General features: G+C 52.7%; 1 protein-coding gene across 1 annotated transcript in view; it reads right to left on the minus strand.

The window, feature by feature from the left end:
- Nucleotides 1-6: 6 nt before the first annotated feature.
- CORO2B (coronin 2B) overlaps nucleotides 7-23,997 on the minus strand; it is a 67,320-nt gene continuing 43,329 nt past the window's right edge. Inside the window, exons 3-11 of the mRNA XM_024747503.1 lie at nucleotides 12,710-12,859; nucleotides 11,865-12,029; nucleotides 9,857-9,973; nucleotides 9,631-9,735; nucleotides 9,009-9,105; nucleotides 5,252-5,364; nucleotides 4,833-4,923; nucleotides 4,487-4,626; nucleotides 7-570 (exon numbers count right to left, since the gene is read on the minus strand). Coding sequence (XP_024603271.1) covers nucleotides 439-570; nucleotides 4,487-4,626; nucleotides 4,833-4,923; nucleotides 5,252-5,364; nucleotides 9,009-9,105; nucleotides 9,631-9,735; nucleotides 9,857-9,973; nucleotides 11,865-12,029; nucleotides 12,710-12,859 — 1,110 coding nt within the window. The 3' untranslated portion in view covers nucleotides 7-438. The remainder of the gene's footprint in view (nucleotides 571-4,486; nucleotides 4,627-4,832; nucleotides 4,924-5,251; nucleotides 5,365-9,008; nucleotides 9,106-9,630; nucleotides 9,736-9,856; nucleotides 9,974-11,864; nucleotides 12,030-12,709; nucleotides 12,860-23,997) is intronic.

The following is a 23,997-nucleotide window of genomic DNA, read 5'->3' on the forward strand; positions in this document are numbered from 1 at the left end:
AGCCCTTACTGTGCGTCCATCAGGGCCACTGTGAGCCCCAGCAGGGAGCACGGAGATGTCCTGGCAGCCCCCTTTGCAGGGGAAAAGTTCAACCTCTAAGTCTCCTGGGGTCCTGGCTTCCCCCTCCGCTCCCTGGTCCATTGAGGGCACCCCTCGGGGAGTCCGAGGTCTTTGCCAGCCAAGGGGAAGCCGAGGCTCCTGGGGTGGCAGGGGAAGGGGCTGCCAGCCTGGGTCTCCGGGAGAGGCTGGGGGCTTTTGTTAGCATGAGGTCGACAGGTCAAAGGTCAGCTTCCAGTTCTTGAGGTGGCAGGTGGGGTCCTCAGGCACTCCCCCAGCTCCAGTCCTGGCTCTGTCTCTGGGGTCACCGGAGAATGGGAAGTTAAGGGACGAGTAGAAACAACGGAGAGATCGGCTTAGAAAGCAGCTCAGCCGGGGGAGCTAACAGTTCTTGGGGCTGTTGCGCAAGTTTTTCAGTTCCAGCTGTAGCTGCCGAATGCGGATGTCCTTCTGGGCCAGCTCCTCCTTCAACCTCCGAATCTCATCCTGCTGCCGGAAGAACATCCGGAGGAGCTGGGGTGGGCGAGAGAGGGGGCCGGTGAGCCGAAGAGAGCAGGTGAGAAGGTGACATTTCCAGGGGGCATCCAGACCCCCAACTCCACCCCCACGCCCCTTGAAGCCGCTGTCCTCCTGGCCCAGGCCTCCCACCCCTCCCCCGTGCCGGTGTCCCAGGTGACTCAGGTCACTGCCGCTCTCTCTTCTCCAGATTCAGCTCATGGCTCCCACCCACGTCCACCCCCAGCCCGCACCGTGAGGCAGAGAAGAAAAGCTCTGGCATATGCAGACCCGCCTCGGGCACTGATCCAGGGTCACTGAAGAAGGGATGAGTCCACACAGGCCAGTTTTCCAATATCCTAAGCTCACCCGTTCAGGGCTTCAAACGGAATACTTCATTTACCTCCCACTCGGAATAGAAAGCTTTCTAAAATGTTCTGCATCCTTTTCTCAACGAAGCTCAGGATACAGAATGGAATCCAGCTTTTTTTCCTGCTGGAAGGGGACTAGCACGGCGCACCAAAGTCTGCACCAGCCATCGCTGGAGTGGCCATGAGCAAAGCATGGGAATCTGACAGACCCTCGCTTAGATGGCTCCCTGGATTAACCAGCCTCTCCATTTCTTCCATAAAACAGACTGACTGATGCCTGCAAAACGCAGCCTCCACAGGCTCCTGGAGGACCCCACACACTTGAGCTGAAAGTTACCAATAAGCAGTCGTGTTGGTCCTCAAACTGCCTACTGTGAGTTGCATCTGTTTTTGTATAATGATTGCACAGTTTAACTAAATATGACATAAACTGATGAAACAGGAATACAAAAAGAGAGTTGCTGTTTCCATAAAAACTAAGTTGAATGCATTCGAGAATCTTGAAGAAGGGTGTGCTTGAAGAAATCTTGAATCTTGAAGAAAGTTGTTACTGAATTAGGTGTGGATGATATACACATAAAAGATTGGGGAATATTCTATATCTTGATTGTATGGTAGTGGTCACCCAGCTGTAGGCATATGTCAAAACTCATGGAACTGTACACTACGAAGGATGAATTTTACCGTAGGTCAATTACACCTCAATAAACCTGTCTTAAAAAAAAACCCGGGGGACTTCCCTGGTGGTCCAGTGGCTAAGACTCCACGCTCCCAATGCAGGGGGCATGGGTTCAATCCCTGGTCAGGGAACTAGATCCCACACATCACAACTAAGAGTTTGCATGCCGCAGCGAAGATCCCACATGCCGCAACTAAGACCCAGAGCAGCCAAATAAATAAATAAATATTAAAAAAAAAAAACTGGGGAAAACTTTGAAAAAACAAGGGCTTTGTTTTCAGATTGATTTTAAGTTCCACTTAAAAGAAACTGAAACTGGAAACTGGAGTTAAAGTGTGATTTATTTGACAAAGACATAGCAGATCCCAACTGGGACGTCCTCAAAGAAGAGGTCTTGGTCCTACATCAAAACGTGTGGAATGAATGTATATGTTTTACATTTAAATGAAAATAAATACTGACTTTTTTTTTTCATTAACCAACAAACCAGTCCTGGTTACGTCTGTTCACAGGGATGCTGTGGTATCTGTCCTGCACTAAGTGATTCTACGCACTCCTGTGCCTTCCAAGTTCTCCAAGTTTCTTTGTATAATTTTTTGAATCTACTTTTGTTTAAAAAACAGATTTACTGAAGTGTAATTCATGTACCATAAATTTCACTCATTTTAAGTCAATTCAGTGAGTTTTAGTAAAATTACAGAGCTGTACAATGATGTCTTCTCCCCTGTGTCAAGCTACCTGTTGTCTCTTCACACTTAGACCAATGTGTCTACTGTTCACAGCCCCATTATCTCATTGGTTGCTTCCAGTCTTCTGTGATGATTAAAACTGTGGGTAAAACCAGAGTAACAGACTCTGAGCAATTTTTTTTTTCCCCAAGAAGCAAAGTATCCAGGCTGTAGTGTAGAGAGATTGTGGCGTCTGTGCTGTCTGCTCAGAGACCCTTTAAAATATTTCTCCAGGTCCTCCATTCTGATACAGACAAGTCCATAGCTAAAGGTTACTCATTGTAACTGCTATTCACCCTGCCTTCTCCACACCCAGTACTAGAATCAACTTCAGGTTCTTGTTATGGCCCTGGGCTATCGCAGCAATTCAACTATGTCTACCTTCTCAAGGTACTTAAAAGAAAAAAAAATTTTTTTTTAATGGAAAACAAAAACAAGTACCCATCATCCATTTTCAGGAAATAACATGCAAGCACTCTTCTTCTTTTTTTTTTACTTTTTGGCCGTTCCACGTCGCATGCGGGATCTTAGTTCCCTGACCAGGGATCGAACCTGCACCCCCTACACTGGAAGCATGGAGTCTTAACCGCTGGACCACCAGGGAAGTCCCCACGTGACCACTCTTGCTTCGGCTTTACTCTTACCTACTTTCCCTGTACCACCCTCCTCGCGATTATTTTGAAGCAAATCCCATTGATCACACGGTCTCATCCAGCCTTAGAAATCTGAACATCCCTCTATAATGGCACATAAACATATTTTATAGCAATTATCAATTTACCTGCCAGTTTCACCTTTAAGACTGTGAGGTCCCAGAGGTTAGGAATGGTCTTACTTTTATGAATAACAGCGATAATTATAAGTTGGTGTGACAAGAAATCCTGTAAGATGGCCCCATGTTATCCTCTCCTTTCATGGGTAGACGGGGCCTAGTAACTTGCTTCAAATGAACAGAATATGGCAGACATGACAGTATGTCATTTGCAAGGGGAGTTGACAAAAAGACTGTGGCTTCCATCCTGGACACCCTCTCTTCCTCACTGCCATGCTGTGAGCAGCCCTGTGGAGAGGTCCATATCGCAAGGACCTGAGGGAGGTATCCGGCCGACAACCCTTGAGGGACTGAGACCCTTTGTCCAATGACCTGTGAGGAAATAAGTCTTGCCGGCAACCAAGTGAGTGAACCTGGAAGCAGATCCTTCCACAGGTGAGTCTTCAGATGCGACCGCAGCCCTGGCTGGTGGTTCACACCCTCATGAGAGACCTCAAGCCGCGTGCACCCACAGATACTATGTGATAATAAATGTTTGGGGTTTAAGTCCCTAAGTCTTGGGGTAATTTGTTACATGGTAATCGAGAGCTAATACAGTTAGCCTCTTTATGCATTTAACGTGAGCAGGAAGAGTGCTAGATACTTAGCAATGGTCTCTTTAATGCTCACAGCATTTCATAGCCCCGTTTTACCATGAGGAAATGGACTTAGGGAAGTCAGGAAACATGTTCAGGCACAGCCAGGAATTGAGAGGGCCAGGATCCAAATGCAGGTGGGTCCCTGCCGCCATCTCCACCGCAGCTGCATCAAGCCCAGGGCCTGGCACACGGTGGGCATTCCGTGAATCCTGGCTGAGCTGAACTACGCTGGTGCCAGGGACCGAGGGTGTGGCTGGAAGGAGAGGCCTCTGGGGGGCGTGGACAAGGCCCAGCTCCGGTTACCCCTGATGAGCTGCTCCCTTTCCAAATGGTACAAAGAGTACTTTCATCAACACGCAGCCTCTTCCACAAAAACAGGAAATCATCAGACCTTGCTGCTGCTGCCATGCCAGGGAGGAAAGCAGTGCTGTAACGCACGAGGCTGGCTTTCCCCATGAGTCAGGAATTTATAACTCCAGATGACAGCAACATTCTGAAATGGATTCACGAGGGGACACGTAACTCTGGGTTCGCGGGTTTGAGGGGCATCAGTATCCCTACCGTAGCCCAGCCTCTAGTTATTGGGGTCAGAGGCAACGGAAGCCAACAGCAGGCTACTTATGGTATTTGTCAGAGAAAGAAAAACGCCCCAGAACGGAGCTAGCTTAAAGGCCTGAAGCCCATAATTGAAATGCAGAGGTCTCGCTCTGCCGGGATGTGTGGCAGCAATAACTTACATTCCTTACCTCATTCTCTGTCCTGGGTGGGACATTTTCTAATAAATCTATTCCGTTGACCACAACGCTCTTCTTTTCTTTGATGGGAGCCTTGAATACCATTTTGGGGGACTTCTTATAGCCTTCTTTCAAAGACATCAGCACAGGATCTAAGAAAGGCAAGGGACGTGTTCTCACTGTCAGTTCCATTGACTGTCAAGTGATGGTGGCTCTCACTTAACACCACGCCCGACAGTCGGCTGAGTGTGAGGGCAAGTTCAATGAGGAGGATATGCAAGGGGAAGGGGGTGGGCTAGACCGAATGCCAGGGTTGCAGTCTCCTAGCCTCTTCTGGGAAGCCCACCCCTTGCGGTACCTCGGTTGATGCCTCCCAGCCACTCATCGGGGGTCAGAGCTGGCTCTGTGCCCGGCGTCATGGGGTAAATGTCTTCCTGGTAGGAATCCGACTGCAGCGGGGGAAGCAGAAGAGTGGACAGATGGGGGGCTGCTGAGAAAGCCCGTGCTCTCCAGTCAGATTCTCCTCTTTGCTGACGTCCAACCGCATACCTGCTGCCCTGTCTCCGGCCTTTGTACTCACAGTGTCTCCCATTTGGAATTCCCACCTTGCCTTCCGTAGCCAGCCAAACTGTCCTCACCTTGGAGCGGTCTCCATCCCCCACCCCAATCCACAGGAAAAGGGCTCCTTCTTCCGGGCTCCGCCAGGCTTACAGTCAGTGGCGAGAAAGCTAGGCTTCAATGCCAGGGGCCCTTTGGAACCAGCCCAGCCCCACTCACCCTCCGGGGCACGATCATGGAGATAGGCTCAATCAGGCCCTTGAGAGTCACCAGCTTGTAGAATCGGAACACCTCGCAGGCAGACACATCCAGCCCGTGCTTGGGCATAACCCCTGTGGACGGGCATACATACGGCTACATGGGGTCCCGGGAATCCCCCCTCATCGCCCCTCCTTCCTGATGACCTTGGCCAGGGGAAAGGCACAGGTGGAGGGCACTAGGTTTGGAGGCAATGACCCATACAGTAGACAGGAGGGGGCTGGGGGCTTCCTGAGTCAGGCTCTGTCTCTGGGTGGTAACTTCTCAAATAAGCCCCGTGGGCCGGACCTGCCTCACCAAGGGGCACACTATAGATTTGGGGCCTTTGAGAACTGGAAGGGGCTGCAGAACTATTTGAATCTAATCCATTCTTTTTACAGATGAGACTCTTGAGGGTCAGCGGGGACGGGGCTTTGGCCCGAGGTCACACAGTGTTGCCACTGCATAAGCCACAGAGACCATCACCTTCTGAAATGAACTGGTTTCCCGAAGCCTCTGTGCCCCCAGTCTTCAGAGAGAAAGAAGGAGGGAGAAAGCTTTCCCCGTGCACCCCAGAGGTTTACACGCAGCCCAAGACTGCCGTTCCGTCGTGTGTCTTATAGGACCGACAGGGGTGCGTGTGTGCACGTATGTCTGCGTGGGCACCAGATACAACATCCCTAACAGCTGCGTCATGTGAACGCCGGCTGGGGCAGCAGTGCAGTGTGGGGGTAGGAACACAAGCTTTGGGGTGGGACAGAAGCCTGGGTCTGAATCCCGACTCTCCCCTCTTTCTGGCCGGGAGTCCTTGGGCAAGTCACTGCTCTCTGAGCTCCAGCTTCCCTGGTGGCCTAGAGGAGTCCAGTAGCGGCCCCTCACGAGGTGGTCGGGGGACTCAGTGTGAAGCTGCTTGTTAACTGCCCGGCAGTGATGAGCACAGATGACATTAGTTTCTTTCTCCAGGATGTGAATGTGAGTTAAGGTTCTACCTCTCCTCGGCTGGAGCAGAAGGCTGCTCTTCCAGAGAAGGGAATTCCAGGAGCTGGAGGGAAGTGGCATCATGGTACCAAGTGAAACCAGCAGACTTGGGTTTGAATCCTGGCTCTGCCACTTAGGAGCTATGTGACCTGCCTGGGGTGAGTGACAAAGCCACTTGGAACCTACGAAACGTGCCTGGCTCGTGGCAAATGCTCAACAGTGGCACAGGTGAGGAGGACAAGGAGAAATAGCTATTCTCAGTTGCCCCTCCCTCCTCCCCATGTCCTGCTGACCCAACTTTCTTTTTTTTTTGCGGTACGCGGGCCTCTCACCGTTGTGGCCTCTCCCGTTGTGGAGCGCAGGCTCAGCGGCCATGGCTCATGGGCCCAGCCGCTCCGTGGCATGTGGGATCTTCCCGGACCGGGGCACGAACCCGTGTCCCCTGCATCGGCAGGCGGACTCTCAACCACTGTGCCACCAGGGAAGCCCTGACCCAGCTTTCTAAACATCTCCTGGATCCATCCTCATCTCCTCATCCCCATACCATCCCCCTAGTTACCATTCTCTCTTGCCTAGAAGTCCACAGGGGCCTCCTAACTGGTCTCTCTGCCTCCCTCCTGCCCTTTCAAGATCCAGTCTCCCTACAGAAGCCAGAGCAATCTTAAACCAACCTTTCAGATCACATCACACGGTCCCATTCCCGCCTACCCATCCACCCAAGAAAAAGAAAATTCTACGAGTTCCCGGTGAAACCCCAACTCCTTCCCCTGGGTGATGGTTAATGTCGGTGGGCCCAGTAAAGTAGATGGCCCTCCCCAATGTGGGTGGGCATCTTCCAACCCATCGCAGGACTGAACAGAACAAAGGCCAGAGGAAGGAGGAATTTGCCCTTTTTTCCCTGCCTTGCTGCTTGAGCTAGGACATCTCACCTCATCCCCTGCCCTTGGACTGGCATTCACACCATCGGCTCCCTGGGGTCTCAGGCCTTCAGACTTGAGCTGGATTATACCACTGGCTTTCCTGGGCCTCCAACTTGCAGAGGGAAGATTGTGAGACTTCGCAGCCTCCATAATCATGTGAACCAAATCCTTGCAATTCCCCTTTTATAAATATACTTGGTTGTTTCTCTGGAGAACTCTAATATACCCTGTCTAATGCATCCCATGGGAGCTGGCCCCTGCACATCTCTCCAGCTTAATCCCCTAACACTTACCCATCTTCCGCATGTTTACGCTTAGCCACACTCACCTCCCTTCTGCTCCTAGAACATGCCAGGCTCTTTCTGGCCTCAGGGCCTTTGCACTAACTGTTCTTTCTGCTGGCACTACTCTTCCCCTTTCCTGCCTTTCGGATCTCAGTTTAAAATGTCACCTCCACAGCAAGGCTTCCCCCGACCACCTGGTCTAAAACAGCCCCCGTCACTCTCTGTTCTATTACCCCATCTGATGCTCTTCTTAGAACTTACTACCATCCAATATTTTCCTTACTTATTTGTTTACTGTCTGTCTGTCCCTCAGTGGGATGTGAGTGAGGCTGTGTTCTGTTTTATTTATCACTTTACCCCTGGACTAGTCCAGGGTCTGGCACAGTCCAGGGTCTGGCACACAGCTGGTACCCAGTACATGTCTGCTGAATGACTACAGGAAGGAACAGGAGCCAAGTACTCTGCCAGGTGTTTTGTATACATGATCTCTAAGCTTTACAACAGCCCTTCAAGGTAGGTTTAATTATCCCCATTTTACAGACGAGGAAACTGGGACACAGAGGGGTTAGGGACACAGTCCCTAACCAGAATATAAACCTAGCTTGGACTCCAAAGTCCAGGCTGCTTTTTATACTATTTGATGATGGGGTGACAGCGAGGGAGGTGGGGATGACAGAGCCCTGGGGAAGGGTGAAGTCAGTGGAATGGTCATTCGGACCTCAGGCATATCTCTGGGCCTCCATTTTGCTGCTGGTCCCTGAGAGGGGTCCTTGGGCCCCTCCAGCCCTGATGTCTCTGAAGCTGGCCCTCAGGCCGTGTGCATACCCAGATCCTCAGAGGGACAAGACCAGACAGAAATTCTAAGCAGAGGAGGGAACAGATCCCTGAAGAGATTCCTTCCTCTGGGTGATTTGGACCCCAAATGGGGGACTGCTGAATCGGATGTACTGCCAGTGTGAGTCACTGGGCATGAAGACTTCATTTTAAGGCTTTAGCGGTGGGAGAGTGTAAGGCGTGAAGGACGGACTCACTACACTCGTCAATCCTGGAGCCCTCTATGGGATTTGCCTGAGAACCTGGGGATGCAGTGAGGGGGACACCCTGGAATTCCTCCTGTCTTCTCAGGCAAGGACAGAGCTGCTCTAGGGGACTGAGGGTCCTGACTTCCCAGAGGCTTCAGGAAGGGACATGCTCCTGGACCCCGTTCTGACCTTTAGTTACTGAACCTCCTCCCACCATGTCAGAACAACAATGGGCTTCGGCCTCCCCATCTGCAAATGGGAATGAAGGTACCGCGCACACTCCTGCAGGCTGCTGATGGCCAGAGATGACAGAGCACACCAAGCCCCATGGGGTGACGCAGCCGGTCTTCAGGCTGGCTGAAGAAGGGTGGGCTGACCTTCACAGGGCGGCACCCAGAGGTTCCATTCTGACCTGCCCATGAGCCGTGGCCTTCTGAGTCTGACTTTTCATTTTGGGGGCAGGGTGGCCCGAAAGCCAAATTCCAGTGTCTCCTTCTACAGCCTAACAACCGCAAGAGCCCCCGGACCCCCTTACCGAGGCCTTTCTGCGGGGCTGGGGAGCGGAACTCCATGAGGTAACTCAGGTAGGGCTTCTCGGTGCTGATCTCGTAGTATCTGATGTTTCCATCTCCCTAGGGGCCGGGTGTGGGGAGGGAGGTGAGGAAGGAAGAGAGGAAGGGGCGGGCTCAGCAGGTCCTGGTCCAGCGGGCTGCTGAAAAGAGCCTCTGCCATGCCTCCGAGGTGGTCAAAAGACCCAGGAAGCCTGGCCTCTAGGCCCCCAGTAGGGGACTGGCCGGGGGCGGTGGGGTGGAGGTCGGGTGCTGTGCGCGTGCGTGCACGGTCACGGGCCTACAGACAGACTTTCTAACAAGATCTCCTGGCAGGTGCCTCCAATCCCATCATTAGGGATGATTCACGTCAGGCTCTGATCCTTATTCCCAAGTAAAACCCCACTCCAATCCACCCCTGAAGGGATTCTCAGTCACTGACACCGCAACAGAATGCCTGTCCGACTTGAGGGTAGGTTTTGACCCATGTTGGGTCAGGGGAAGGGCAGAGAGGTTAGGCTCTTCTTGGGAGGTAGGGCAGGAGCGGGGGCCCAATGGGGGCAGGGGTCTCCCACAGCCTGTCCCTGTCCCTCCCCCATCTTCTCCTACCTTTCCAGCCAGGTAGAGCATGTGTGTGTCAGCGTCGTAGAAGGGGAACAGGAGGCCGGAGAGCCCATCGATTTCCTCCTCGATCAGGGGCATGGACAGGTCCTCCTGCGGGCCGGGGGCCAGTATCAAGGCAGGATGGCACCTCACCTTCCCCAATCCCAGCAAAGCCCCCGGAGTAACAACGCTTTGATGTTGCCCCACCCGCTCCGGCCTCCCTGCGGCTGACCTGGTCCCAGAGGGCGATCTGTCTCGTGTTCCACCTGGAGACCCCCGTCGTGAGAAGCCGCTTCATGTTTCCCAGGAAGACCACCCGGTTCACTCTGTGGTTTTTGCAGTTCGCCTCCTGGCAGGGACAGAGAGCTGGTGAGCCAGGCCCCAGACAATAGGGTGCTGGACTGGGCTGCCTGGTGGCCCCCAAACATACGTCCATGTCTTACTCCCCAGAACCTCTGGGTCATCCACGGGGGCCCTAAATGCCATCACAAGTGTCCTTATTTAGAAGAGAAAGGTAAAGGGAGACTCCACAGACGCAGAAAGGAGAAGGCAGTGTGACCACGGAGGCAGAGATTGGAGAGGTGAGGCCACAAGCCAAGGAAGCCACCAGAAGCCGGAAGAGACCAGGAAGGCTTATCCCCTAGAGCCGCCGGAGGGAGCCAGACTTCCGGCCTCCAGAACTGTGAGAGGATCAATTTCTGTTGTTGTAAGGCACATCGCTTGTGGTAGTTTGTCACAGCAGCCACAGGAAATGACTACAGGTGCTGTGGGGCAATGGAGGCTGGGGACCAAGAAACCAGGCCTCGCTGCCAGGTCCCAGAGCGGATGGGGGATGGGGAAGGAGGGAACTAATTGGACCAAGTCCCAGGCAGGGCCTGAGCTGGGCAGGGTGCCAGGTGCTCTCACCAAGGCATCTCTGAACTGTCACAATACCTACTGCAAGGACTCTCTGAGGATGGAGAGCTCGAGGCTCAGGAGGCCGGGGACTCATGCTGGTTCACTGCGGGGCGACTCACTTCAGCGGGGGCTCCTTCTAACTGGGCCATCCTCTGCCTTCTCTCCTGCCTCTGGACTCATGACACCTCCTTTCCCTCCTAACACATGGTGGCCCTTTGCCAGGATGAGTCAGCGTGAGGCAGGAACCAGAGGCTGGTGGAGCAGTGCAGAGACCCAGGCTGGCGTCACTCACTCTGGATTTTAGTTCCAAGTTCTGCCGAAAAAGTGTAACCCTGGAGGAGTCCCTCACCCTCTCCGGGCATGTGTCCACATCTGTGAGAAGGAGGTTGGGGTCTCTGCTCTCTTATATCTTTTCTCCTTGGCATGGGCTCTGGGGTCCAACTGTCCGGGTTTGAATTCTAGCTCCTCCTGTAACTGTGAGAATCAGGTCAGCCCCTCTCCAAGGGGCAGCGTTGCCATGTGGGAAATGGGAAGAGTAACAGTACCCACCTCAGAGGGTTAAATGAAGGGACGATGGGGAGCCCCTGGCACAGTGCCTGCCACACAATGAGCTCTGAGTAAATGATGGCCAATACCAACGACACTAGTAACTATGGTGATTATTGTTTGTAGTAGATGACATTCTGGTCCTGCAATATTGGCTTTTTCCAAGATAAACACAACCAGGTCACGCACCAATCTTTCTTGCGTTAGGAGGTAAACCTCAGATCTCATCCAAATTTTCCATCCCATCTAGCTCCATGACCAGCACACAGTAGGTGCTCAAGAAATGTAAATTTCTTACTCCCAAATGACATCTAATCCCTTCCTCAGAGTTAAGACCCAGAGTCAAAGACCAAAACTGGAGCTAAGTTCACCATCCACCTCCCCTCTTGGAGTTGTCCCTGGGACTGACTCCCGAGCCACTTTCTCCAGGCTCGTCCCATGCAGGTGGCTGGGCAGTGAGTCCAAAGTCCCCTCCTCCTGTGTCTACGATGGTCAACACCCAGGGATTCATGCGCTGAAGGGGGTTACCAGTTTGGCCCCCAGAGCAGGCAGAAGAATCCCATCTGGGGAGAGGGGTGGAGTCTGTGGGAAGGCTACTGAGGTCCCTCCACTTCCAGAACAAGGCAGGGCTCCTCTGAGCGGAGAAGAGCCCAGAACAGATGGGGTGGTCCCCAGAGGTGCAGGCCAGGTGCTCGGGAGAGGGGAGCTGGCACAGCCCTTCCCTCCAGGGCCGGCTGAAAGCAGAGCCCTGGGTCCCAATACCTTTCCTTCCCCTCGAGAAAGATGCGGGGCTTCACCTGCAGAACGCGGCCGGAGCGGGGCTCGATCACACGCAGTTTCTTGTCCTTGCACGTGGTGGTAAGCAGGCTGCCGTCAGTGTTGAAGGACATGCAGAGGATCACGTCCGAGTGGCAGTCTATCATCTTCACCGGTTCGCCCACGTCCAGGTTCCAGATGAGGACCTGGGAGGGCGGATACACAGGAGGCGGGCTCAGCCCTGCTGCTGCTGGCACAGGGTGGCTGTCCCCAGTCTGCACCCGATGGCCCTGGGAGAGACGCCCCACGCGGGGTTGGATGTGCTGGGATGAGGGATGGTGTCGGTGGGTTCTATATCAAAGGCTGATGTGTCCCTGTCACACAAATCCACAACTATCCTTGGGCAGATCCCAGCCCCAGCCTGGGCTCAGTTTCTGCTTCTAGCAAGAAGGGTGAGTGTTCCTGGCCAGGTTCCACTGGCTGGCACACCTCTTTTGAGGGCATGCCTGGGGGTAGGGGCTGGGGCTCCATTCTCCCCACCAGCAGCTTTGGACGCTTCTTTTTCCTACTAGGAGGGCAGCAGCCACTTCTTGGTTAAGAAGTGGCCAGGCAGAGAGTGTGGGCACGGAGTGGGCATTCTTCTCCAATTTATCAGTGCCGGAGAAGGCAGTAAAGATGCCTCCAGCCTCTGTGAACCCCAGGAATGACGGGCGCACAGAAGATGCTCAGCTGTGTTGTTGAATGAGCGAATGAATGGATGTGACAATACTGGTTAACAGGCTCGGAAAAGTAACAGTGCTCCCTACAGGCCCCCCAAAGTGCCTTTCTCTCTCCCTCCACTTCCCCGCCGAGTCGGCTCTGGCCACAGTGCCCACCGGCTGCCCACCTTGTAGTCGTAGCCAGCACTGAACAGGATGTTGTTGGTGGTAGGGTGCCACTCGACCAGCCCCACGCGCCGGCTGTGCCCATGCAGCTCCAGAAGAGCCTCCGTCATGTTCCGCTTCAGCCCGCCCTCGGGGATCTCCCAGATCCGCACCTGCAGAGGGGAAGGAGGGCCTCGGCTGGCTGGGCAGGGCCAGGAGAAGCCCCTGCTGCCCTCTTCCTCAGACACCAGGCTTTCGGAGATCTGCCTGGTAAGGTATCTCCTGGCCAGGGTGGTGGGCAGAGCCCGACTGAGGCCTGGGGGGGAGGTTGCAGGGTGTGGCTAGAGAGAAAAGAGACCATCTCCTCTGTGCCTTTGGGAGGGTTTTCTCCAATTAGTCTCTGCAGACGTTGGTGACTGTTCTTACGGGCATATCGTGATTGTTATTGTCTAGCCAGGCCCAGAGGATCACACATGGAGCAGCTTTTAGCAAGTGCTGTATTCAAAGCCTATCTCTGCTTCCCTTCCACACCCTTGTAATAGTGCCTTCAGCCCCAGCGCCTCTGTTTGTACCACATGGCCTGTCCCTCACTCTGTTCCCCACCCGGGATGGACACCTGAGCAGAGGGAAACCCATCTAGGAGACTGGGAGGCCCAGAGTCTCTCCTGAAAGATGATGAACCGAGGGGCAGAGACCGATGAGATGCTGGAGCCTGAGCCGGAAGGATGCAGAGCCTGGATGCAGCTATTATCAGTCTTATGGGTGCTGATAAAGAAGCAAAGAAGAGAGAGGAGGGTGCAACTCATGGAGAGAAGCAGAGAGAAGCAATCACGCAGCCCTGGATAGAGAGAAACGGCAATTTCTCTGCGATCTTTGAATAACCCCCTGATCATTTACATCAACGCTGGTAGGCTTCTGTTTCTCAAGCCAAGCATACCCTGCAAGTTTCAACTGTTTCATCTATAAATGGAGCGGGGCGGGGGGAGTCTTTGCCTTGCCTGGTCTACTGGCAGAATAAAATAAGATAGTGGTTGGAAGAGTTTATAAACTATAAAGTGCTCTAAAGACCTATGGAATTATAGTTCTTGTTATAATTGTTATCATCATCATTAATGCTATTTATTATGATCTAACTGGGTGGAGAAGAAAAAGCACATGTGACTATAGCTTAGGACACCTTTAACACAAACATTCAGAAAATCTGAACTCCACCCTTGCCAGTAAGGAGAAAAACAGGGAAGACAGCTTTGAGATACCATTTATAATCTTCTAAAATAGCCAACTGAAAGAAAAAAAAAAAACAGTATGGACAAGATTATACGGAAACTTATAGATTCAGTTGGTGTTGGTGGTATTACAAATCAGAGAAACTCTGTTTTGGAAGCAATTCGGCAATCTTTAGTAGGAACCATAGAGACACTTGTATTATATTCCTTGATCTAGTTATTTCACTCTTAACATTCAAAATAAGCCCAATTCTCCACGCATGAAGATGTTCATTGCAATACAGAAAATTCAGAAATACTCCAAGTGACCAACATTAGGGCAACAATTTAATATGTCACAGCAATATGGACTATTAGCCACTTGACGATAATTCTGAAGGCTATGAATAAAGAGGAAAAACATGCTAAAGAAAGCCAAAGGCAGTCCCGAAGACAGGGCAGCAAGGCCGGGAACCGGGGGTACCTCTAAGGGAATTCCCTTGTGGGTTTCTCTTCTTGGTGCTTTACCCTCAGGCTGTAGAAATGAGTATTTCCCACACGTTATGTTCCCCCGAAGACCCAGCTCGGCACATGTAGACCATGGGAGGCCCCAGGTCCAGTCAAGGATTAGGGGTCACCCTTAGAAGTACCATCCTCAGTTTCAAAAACATACTTGAGAAAAAGTTTATAGTTAGGGGACAGTTTGAGGTTTTCCTGTCGTCATTGAATCATCTCCTGTGTTTGCTCCAGCTCTCCAGGAAAGCCCAACACTCACAAAAGCCTGCATGGTGGCAGGAGCCTGGGGGAGGGAGGTGATGGAAAGGGGGCCCAGCATGCCCTACGGTCTTTCCCCGACAGCCCTGTGCAAGGGTCTTCTGAGATGAGGTCTCGTCTGGAAATGGCAGGGAGGGTGGAGTGGGGACCAAGGTAGATGACTCAGTAGTCACCAATAAGACACTCATTCTTCTTGTCCCCAAATGCTCCAGAGGAAGGTGACCCTTGAAGAGTGGAGACTAATGCTTGTGTTACACACACACACACACACACACACACACATCGTACATACAATACCTCCCCCATCCTCCGCATTTCTTTCTTTTTTACCCAAAGGTATGCTATGATACATGTACTTCTGCAACTTGCTTTTCTCATGTAACTAGCGCTAGTGGGCATTTTTCCACACCACTACGCATGGCTCTACCTTATCTTTTTAAGTGGCCAGAGGGACAGCTGTTATGTGGCCATGCCGTGATGGGTTTAATCAACTTCTGTTAATGGACACCTGGGCTCTGCCCATTTTTTTCATTGTTACAATTCATTCTGTGATGATCAGGCCTGCCATACAAGTTTGTGCATGGCTGTGAGTATTCCTGTAGGACACATGCCTAGAAGTGTTTCACTTTTTTAGTTACTATAAAATTGTCCTCAAAAGCTGTCCCAGGGACTTCTCTGGTGGCGCAGTGGTTAAGAATCCCCTTGCCAATGCAGGGGACACGGGTTCGAGCCCTGGTCCGGGAAGATCCCACATGCCACGGAGCAACTAAGCCCGTGCACCACAACTACTGAGCCCATGCAGCTAGAGTGCCTAGAGCCTGTGCTCTGCAACAAGAGAAACCACCGTGCAATGAGAAGCCTGCTCACTGCAACTAGAGAAAGCCTGCACGCAGCAATGAAGATCCAACGCAGCCAAAAATAAAAAAAAAATTTTTAATTAAAAAAAAAAAGCTGTCCCAGTTTTTACCAGCAGAGTCAGAGTGTTTCTTTACCCATGTCTCTAAAACTATACCTTCGAAAACACGTTTCTGCCCATCAGATCAAAAATGCCATCTCCCTGTTGTTTGGATTTGCATGTCTTTGATTCTTAGAAATACCAGGCATCTTTTTCCGTGTTGACAGGCTACCCTTGTTTACACTTGAGCAGGAAGCCTGAGATGCTTTCAGGGTCAAGGGGACGAAACTTGAAGGAGCAGAAAGGCAGGCCAGTGTGGAGGCATCTGGGGGCAAAGGATCTTGTCTATGGCCAGACAAGTACATACACACGCGAACCCATGTCATTCAGTGTGTAAGTGTTGATTAGGAAGGGGAGAAAATCTGGCCTTTGAGAAAATCTTTGAAACCGAAAGTTGAGTCTCATTCATTCCACTCACACCTCTTATGAGCCAGGCCGTGGGACAATGAGGCAATGGGAGGGGCGCTGAGCTTGCCCCATAGCCTGCTCCTGAGCGCACATGGCAGAGAACCTACAGGAGCTCAGAGCTGGGGGCCCTGAATCCAGTCTTGGGGGTGACGGGGTGGGAGGGTCAGGAGGCACAGTGTTATTAGAAGAGGGGATGTGACCCACATTTGAAAAGACAGGCTGGGAATGTGGGGAATGATGAGACAGAAAAATGACCCCGTGTGTGGGTTCAGGCACACTGGGCAGAGAAGCCGCAGGAGGGTCAGCCCGGCTGGTGTGGGGCAGGGGAGGCCAGAGGCCATGTGTGTCATCCCTGGTTATCGATGTCACAAGGAATCCTGCTCGGGCTGAGGCTCAGAAGGAAGCCTTTTCCCAGAACAGCCTAATTCCCGAGGAGCCAGCTAACGGAGGCATCCCTGGATGGCATCACGTGCAGGGTAAGGTAGAGAGACGGGGTGGCGGCGGGGGGGGAGCTGTGAAGGGCGGGTCCACTCAGGCTCTAATCCCATTGACCAGCTGGATGACCTTGGACAAGCCGGTTAACCTCTCTGGGGTTCAGGATCCTCATCCAGGTGATGAATTGAGAGGTATGTACCTTTTAGAGGTGTGTGGGTGGAGCTAAACTGAGCTTCAGGGTCCTTGTGAGTCTGAGGCTTTCTAGCCATAGGAGCTGATTTGTTGGCGTGACAGCTCTGCCTAGGAACCGAGGGGCTAAGCCAAGCGGATGGAGAGGGCAGGCACTGTCTGTGACCAGGCTCAGTCCCCGGACTGGCGCCAAGTCCAGAGGAATGAAGGGCTGCAGGGGGTAAGCCAAGAGCTGTTTTCACCAGTAACTGCTAGACTTGGGTCTCAAATGGAAAATGTCCCACAGAGAAGGAGAGAGGCGTCTTGCCTCATAACTCCATTTGATTCCAGCCACTTCTCTCCCTGGGCCCCAGTTTTCTCTTCTGCACACTGAGACAGTATTAATCTTCCAAACTTCTCTGCTTTTGACATCATTGAATGTTATCACCGGGTGGGGGGGGCGGGGAAGAGACTAGCTCCGTTTGATCCACCACTACAGCTAACAGTTGGCAGCACGCACGACAGGAGCTCAGAGGAGGAGCTGCAGTTCACAGTGGGCCTAAGTAGCTGGAAAAGGAATTCCAGTCCCTAAATATTCAAGGGATTTGCTGGGAACAAAGAGTGGATGGGTGTGGGAGGAGTGCTATAGATCTGTTCAGAGGTTGCTCTCAGAGAGGTTACTTCAATTCAACAGGAAACCAAATAGAGTCTGCCAAACGGGATTTCTGGAAGGAAGGGGAGGAGAGAAGTGGTAAAAGCGCTTTCTCCAGCAAGCCAGCTGTGCCTGGGACTGTCCCTTTCATAGGTCCCTGGGTCAGAGCCCTGTTTAGTTAAATTCAGTTCCAATCAATCCAACGAAATATGCCTACCCCCCTCCCCGGCCCCGGTCACAGTGTTGGCCACCGGGGGCCAGTCCTTGGTCTCAAGTAGCTCACAGTCTTGCGGGGTTAACAGCAGACACGTGCAGACAAGGCTAAGCCAAGGCGGCTGAAAGGGACAGTTTATAAAGCTGCAAAACCAAGTGTCCCTGTGCATGGGTGAGGGAGCAGCTGGGCCAAGGAAGTGAGAGCTTTGTGGCCTTACAAGCTCCATTCGAATCCAGGCTCTGACCTTATCGGCTGTGAGACCTCAGCCAACTTATTAGCCTCTCTGCAACTGTAAGAATAATTACACCTACGTTACAGCTGTTATGAAGACTAGATATATACCCTACGAAGCAGATTACTAAGCACCCTTAGTAATACTTAACAATGCGTGCTTAGTATTAATTAAGGATTATATACAAGTCTTAGATAGGTCAGATTTTAGATGTGATTTCTATTTTTCATCTGTGCTTTGTGGCCCCCTGTGTAGTCAATGAATGTGGTATGAAGTCTGTCTCCGTTTTATGGAATGCAAATACATTTCCTCTTTAAAATTATTATGTGATTAGGAAGGTGTCTGGCTGGGTCTCTCTGCTTTCTGATACATTGAGGATTGTGGCTGCTAGTGACTTAGGGCCAGGGCCTAGTGAGGGCCTACTCAGCCCCTCTGACAACACTGTTCTAAGGGAAAGAATGCTATGGTTAGGGGAATTGCTTGTTACACAGCTACAGCAAACAAGCTACTTATTGTCTGTATCTGATGTATAGGAGCTAAGACAAGGAGTTGGCGTTCACAGTGGTCCTAAGTAGCTGGGTAAAGCTATGGATTCCAACTCCTTAGTATTTACTTCAAAAACAACCCCGTTTGGAGTAGTGCGGGGAGGAACAGGCAAGTATAAGATATGGTTACTGCCCTCTGATGGCATCCAATTTAGCTGTACTACATTACACTGCCATTGGTCCTAGGATTTCCATCCAACAAATCCACAGAAACACTGCCTGGGGCTGAGATCAGAGCAACTCTCATGTCTCTTCTGCAGCGAGAAGAAAGAAACCGTGAGGGTCTCGCCCAGAGGGTCTTGGAACTCCCACCTCCTCATTTCTTGCCAACTATTCTGTTTACTACTAGAAACTGAGTTTACCGTCACTCACCTAAACAAGAGGTAGAACCTCAAAGTCTACCTTAATGTTATCTTCTGACCACTTAACTGTTTCCCAACATGGGAAACAAATCACCCCTAAGAGAGGGAGGTGAGAGAGGCCACCTGAGGGCCCAGAAGGAAGCCTGATTGAGCATCTACTGCTGAGAGTCTTGTGAGGTACCTGCCAGCAGATTAAATGAAATGCTAAATGTGAGGCTGGACACATGAAAGGATATGTGCTACCTATTATTATTACTATTATCATTAATGACTATTCTTACACAGGTAAGGAAACGAGGCACAGACAGGTTAGGAAACTTGCCCAGGTTGCACAGCCAGGAAGTGGGGAGCTGGGATTCAAACTCAGGATTTGAATCAGGCAAACTGCCCTGTTTCTCTCTTCTGAATCCCTGCCCCTGCCCAATCCCTTCCTTCTTCCCTGGATGGACTCTGACAACCTGGAGAGGGCATGGTCTGTCTTTCTGCTCATCTGTTCCAAAAAAGAGGTGCCACTCCCTGGCCTCAAGAATCTAAAAATTACCCCATTTGGGTCACAGACAACCTTCAAGGCCTCCCACTGATGGTCAACTCCTCCATACACGGGTGGGGTCTTTAAATTCACTGCCCTATCTCTAGGGTGAGGAACAGTGCCTGGAATATAACAGGCACCTAAGACATACTTGTTCAATGAACAAACCAACGGAAGAAGCTGAGAAGCCCAGAAACTTTCTGACCATTAGCAGATTCAGCAATGAGTCACGTGTAAGGAAGCAGGCTAGCCCTTGCTCTGGCTGGTGGCGAGCTAGATAGATGGCCAATCACCCCTTTAGTTCTGAATGGGAAGGCAGACCTGGTGGGGATTTCTTTCCTACATTTTAAGGCTTAGCATTCAGCTTAGTCTTTTTTGGAAACCAGTGATGGAAGGCCTATTTGGGGCCTCAAGAAGCAAAGAGTGAGATACAGTGGAAAGAGCACTGTGTCTCTCTCTTCCAACACTCTGGCCAGCCCTCACCGGGGCAGGTTATCTAAACTCTTTGGTCCCCACATCAATGGTTACGGAGTTTTTACTAGCCAAGAAACACTATATTCATTTTGTTCTCATGATAAGCCCAATATGGTCCCCATTTTATAGCAGGACTATTTCAAGATCACAGACACGGGAAGTGGCAGGGCCAGGATTTGAACCTAGGCTATGGCCTCCTGAGCCTGGCTGCCTAACGACTGAGCCACACCTGTGCACTGGTAGTGTCTCTGCAGCTGCCAGGTGCATTGGTAAGGCCTCTCGGGGCTGCTGTCCTTCCATCTCTAACAGAGATGTTGCTCCCTTTCACCTCAGAGAGGTATTGGTTCTCAAACTCGTGTGTGCGTGTGTGTGTGTAGGAGCAGGGTGGTGGGTGGCTTCCGGCTGCTTCCAGCAGGGTTCTCATCCTGCCCCAGCCCACCCCCAGGTTCTTTGGGGAGGAGCATCACCTGGGGGGTGAGGGCAGCTGCTGGATGGAGAAGCAGAGAAATAGAAGGGAAAGGAAGGATGCTGAGCCTGGGAGAGGGGCCTGCCTCCCTCCTCCTCCTTCCTCTGGGATCACTCTCTCCTTTCCCTGAGATGTCAGAAACCTCTCTCTGTGGCTGCTGGAGAAGGGCTGGGAGCACGAGGCTTGGAAACCCATAGTGCCCTTCCCTACCGCCTGCCAGCCGCCCTCCCTAGCTGCGGCAGAAGCTATAAAAAGCACAGCCCTTCAACAATAGGTGACATCACCCAGCGGCGGAAAGAACTGGATTCTGCCAGATGCCAGGGAGAGTTACAGCCCCCATCTCTCCCTCAGGATGGAAGCCCCTTGGGAAAGGGCTTGGGTATGTTCCGTTGGCTCCCTGGAAGGATGGGGTTAGACTCCTGAGGACCTCCTCACGCTGTCGGGGAGGGGAGGCTGGGGGGAGGGGAGGCTGATCCTGAGGGACATGGGGGATGGATATCACTGGACATTTTTCAAGGGATGGGGATATGGAAAAGGAGCTGGGAGGGGGTGGGGGCTGGCTAGATCCCTTCAGTGTCCTCTGAATGTTGTGAGACAAGTAGAGGGCGGGGGAAGGGTGGCAGTGGGTGTGCAGGGCCTGCCGGGATACGTGGGCCTGGCGTGCTGCGAACGGCATCTCTCTGGGCCCCTTCAGTCTGATTCCCTCCCTAGCCCTGGTGTGTATCACAGTGCCTGGTGCATAGTAGGTGTGCTGACTGACCTCTTAACCTTGGTTCTGGGTGTCATGTCTGATGCGCAGTAAGTTGACCGTGTGGTCTGCAGAGGCTCGAGGGAGGCCTGCCCGTGGAGGGGGGCTTTGGCAGAGGCGGGAAGGTCAGTCAGAGTGGTCCTGGCAGCTCTGACTGGCCTCCTCCCCCCACCTTGGGGGCCGCTGGTCCTCTGCCTTTACAGCCCCTCTCCCAGGACCTGGGTGAGGATGCCCGGCTCCATGTGCTCTCGGTGCTCCACAAGGGCTTTGCACAGAGAGCACGCTGAGATCGAAACACTGAGTGTTGGATGGATCTGAACTGTCAGCCCTTCCAGAATCTGAGCCTCAGTTTCCTCACTTAAAACTAGGGCTGTGAGTAGGTGCTCAGGGTGCTGGCTGGGAGTCAGGAGACCTGGGTTCCAGCCCTGTCTGGGATGTGACTCCCTGTGTGACCTTGGGCAGGGGCTTCCCCTGGGCCCTCAGTGTGCCCTTCTCCAGGAGGGGCATGGTTCCAGCCTCGGGGTGTCAGGGGGTGCTGACTCCAATGCCAAGATCCTTGGCCCTGAGGCTGGGGAGGGGTGGAGACCTGAGGGGCAAAGCGAGGGTTTGTGAGCGGCCGCTTCTGGGCAGCTGGACCGGCACCCAGAGCAAGAGCTTAGATCCTCGCTGATCTGTGACGTCATCCCCTTCTCTCTGGATCAGTGGCTCCGGGCCATCCTCTCTCTCCCTGTGCCCCTAAGCCCGGTGTCCTTTCTCTTTACACCCTGACATGTACCCAAGCCATACCCTTCTCTTGGGTGCTCCCCTTCTCTCTGCTGAGCCATATTCCAGCATTTGCCCAGCGTGCCTGGGCTCCACTTCCTCCACAAAGCCCCTGTGAGCACCCCCCAGCCCCTTCCCTGACCCCCAGAGCATGCAGCGTCTCCACACTGCATACGTGGTGTCCTGGCTCACGTTCGGATGGCTTGAGAAGCACAAGTCTCACTTCAAAGTTCAGCTGCTCACCCTGGTGACCCAAGCCTTCTCTCTCTGCTCCCAACCTCCCTTTGCAGCCACCCCTCCTGCCCATTCCCCTCCCTGGTCACCACCCCAGGACCCCAGCCACACCAGATGACCCCGTCTCCCAAGCACACCATATGAACTCTGCTATCGTCAGAATGTTTGTCTTGCGCCCAAATTCATATGTTGAAATCCTAACCCCCAAAGCTGATGGCATTAGGAGGTGGGGCCTTTGGGGGTGGGCAATAGGTCACGAGGGTGGGGCCCTCATGAATGGGATTAGTGACCTTATAAAAGACACCCCCACAGAGCTCCACCCCCTCCACTATATGAGGACACAATGAGAAGAGAGCCCTTACCTGACCATGGTGTACACTGATCTCAGACTTCCAGCCTCCAGAACCACGAGCAATACATTTCTGTTGTTTAAAAGCCACTCAGTCTGTGGTACTTTGTTATAGCAGCCCAAGTGGACTGAGACATACTCCCTCCAGGCCTTTCCCTATGTCCTTTCCCCGGGCCTCGTAGAACATTTTCTCTGCTGTCAAATTCCTGCTTCTCCAGGGTCTATTCAGCCCTCTAGGCCCCTCTACCCTGCCTGTACCTCGGCCAAAAGTAATTCCTCTCTCCTCCCTGTGCACCTTCTGTGGATGCAACGACTTCACTCTGCATCCTGAGACCAACAGGCATAGTGCTAGGCACAGACCTCGCATCCTCATAGCAACCGCCTCAGGGACGTACCAGTATTATTGCTATAAAACGAGGAGCAACACTGAGGCTCAGAGAGGGTACATAACATGCCCTTGGTCACCCAGCTAGTAAATGGTGAAGCTGAGATTCAATTCCAGGTCCAGCAGAGTCCACAGTCAAGCTGTCATTGAAGCCAGCATCCTAGGCAGGCACACTGTGGTCCAACGTGTGTGACGCTGAAGAGAGCCGCTTGGCTCGTGCAGTCAGGGCCGGGCCCTATGCTTTTCTTGAGCACACAGCATGGGCGTCTGGTTTATTAGCTTGGGTCCCGGAGGACGTGGCGCCTGACTCAGGTGAAATAAGGTGCTGAGCTAGAACCCGGCAGGGCCATCAGGGCGAGTGACCCCTCCCACCCTCGCCCTGATTCAGGAAGTTCAGACCTGAGGTGGAGCCAGGACAGCCAGCAACTCTGAGAGCCCAGCCTAACCTGTCCCCCCACACCCAGATGGACACTGCCCTTCTCCTTCCCAGCTGGCTCCCCGGTGAAATACGAGACACCGGGAGGGGCCTGAGGCTTCCAACACGGACTCTCTGTATTCGTGTCATCACAAGACTTCATAGATCAGGAAGAGCGTGGGCTCTGGGGCCAGCAGTCCTCCTCTCCTCTCTAGTTCTGTGACCTGACCCCAGCCCTCAGTTTGGGGTGGCAATGCCTGTCGCACAGGGTGTCAATGAGGGCTAATGGCACATAGAGTGTCCAGCCCAGAGTGGCTGGAAAAGTCAGTGTAAGGCAGCCCTGAGTTTCAGGGGTGTTTGCTCTTCAATGACTAGTGACAGTGGCTCAATACTTCAGCACAGGCAGGGACGGAGCGGGCTGTGGTCGCTGACACTCCTTGGACTCCCTGCACCCAGGAGAGAACAACGGACAGCACCTCCAAGTGCCCTCTCTCCCACTGAGCCCAGTCCTAACCTATACTGACCACTGAGCTCTCCAGCCCCCACCAACTCCAGCTGCCTCCTTCTCAGCCCAGGAAGCGACCAGTGTCCTCGTTGCCCTCTGGGTTTCCTCACTTGTCCTGGGCTCCATCACCTGTGCTCATCCTCTGGCCTGTCGGTTCTCTGACCCCTGGTCACTGTCTCCGTCTTGTTGAAGAAAGTAGCCAAATCTGATGGGTCGTGCCCATCACAAGTTCTTGCCCTCCCTGCTCACATGGGCCCTGCCCTTGATGCTGCTGCTCTCAGGAATCCTCTTGGGTTGACTCAGGGCTTTGACCTTCAGGAGTGGGTCAAGCCCATTCCCTTAGCCCCTCCCCAGCACTCCCTTTTATTAGGTACTGTGCCAGCTGACCTCCTCCACACCCCCTAATTTATTAACCAATGGAGACTATTTACTGCGAATCTCATTCATTAGTTGGGCTATATTCATTCTCTCATGCATTCATTTATCTTTCCATT

This window comes from Neophocaena asiaeorientalis, unplaced genomic scaffold, assembly GCF_003031525.2.
Source record: "Neophocaena asiaeorientalis asiaeorientalis breed wild unplaced genomic scaffold, Neophocaena_asiaeorientalis_V1.1 scaffold591, whole genome shotgun sequence".
NCBI lineage: Eukaryota > Metazoa > Chordata > Mammalia > Artiodactyla > Phocoenidae > Neophocaena > Neophocaena asiaeorientalis.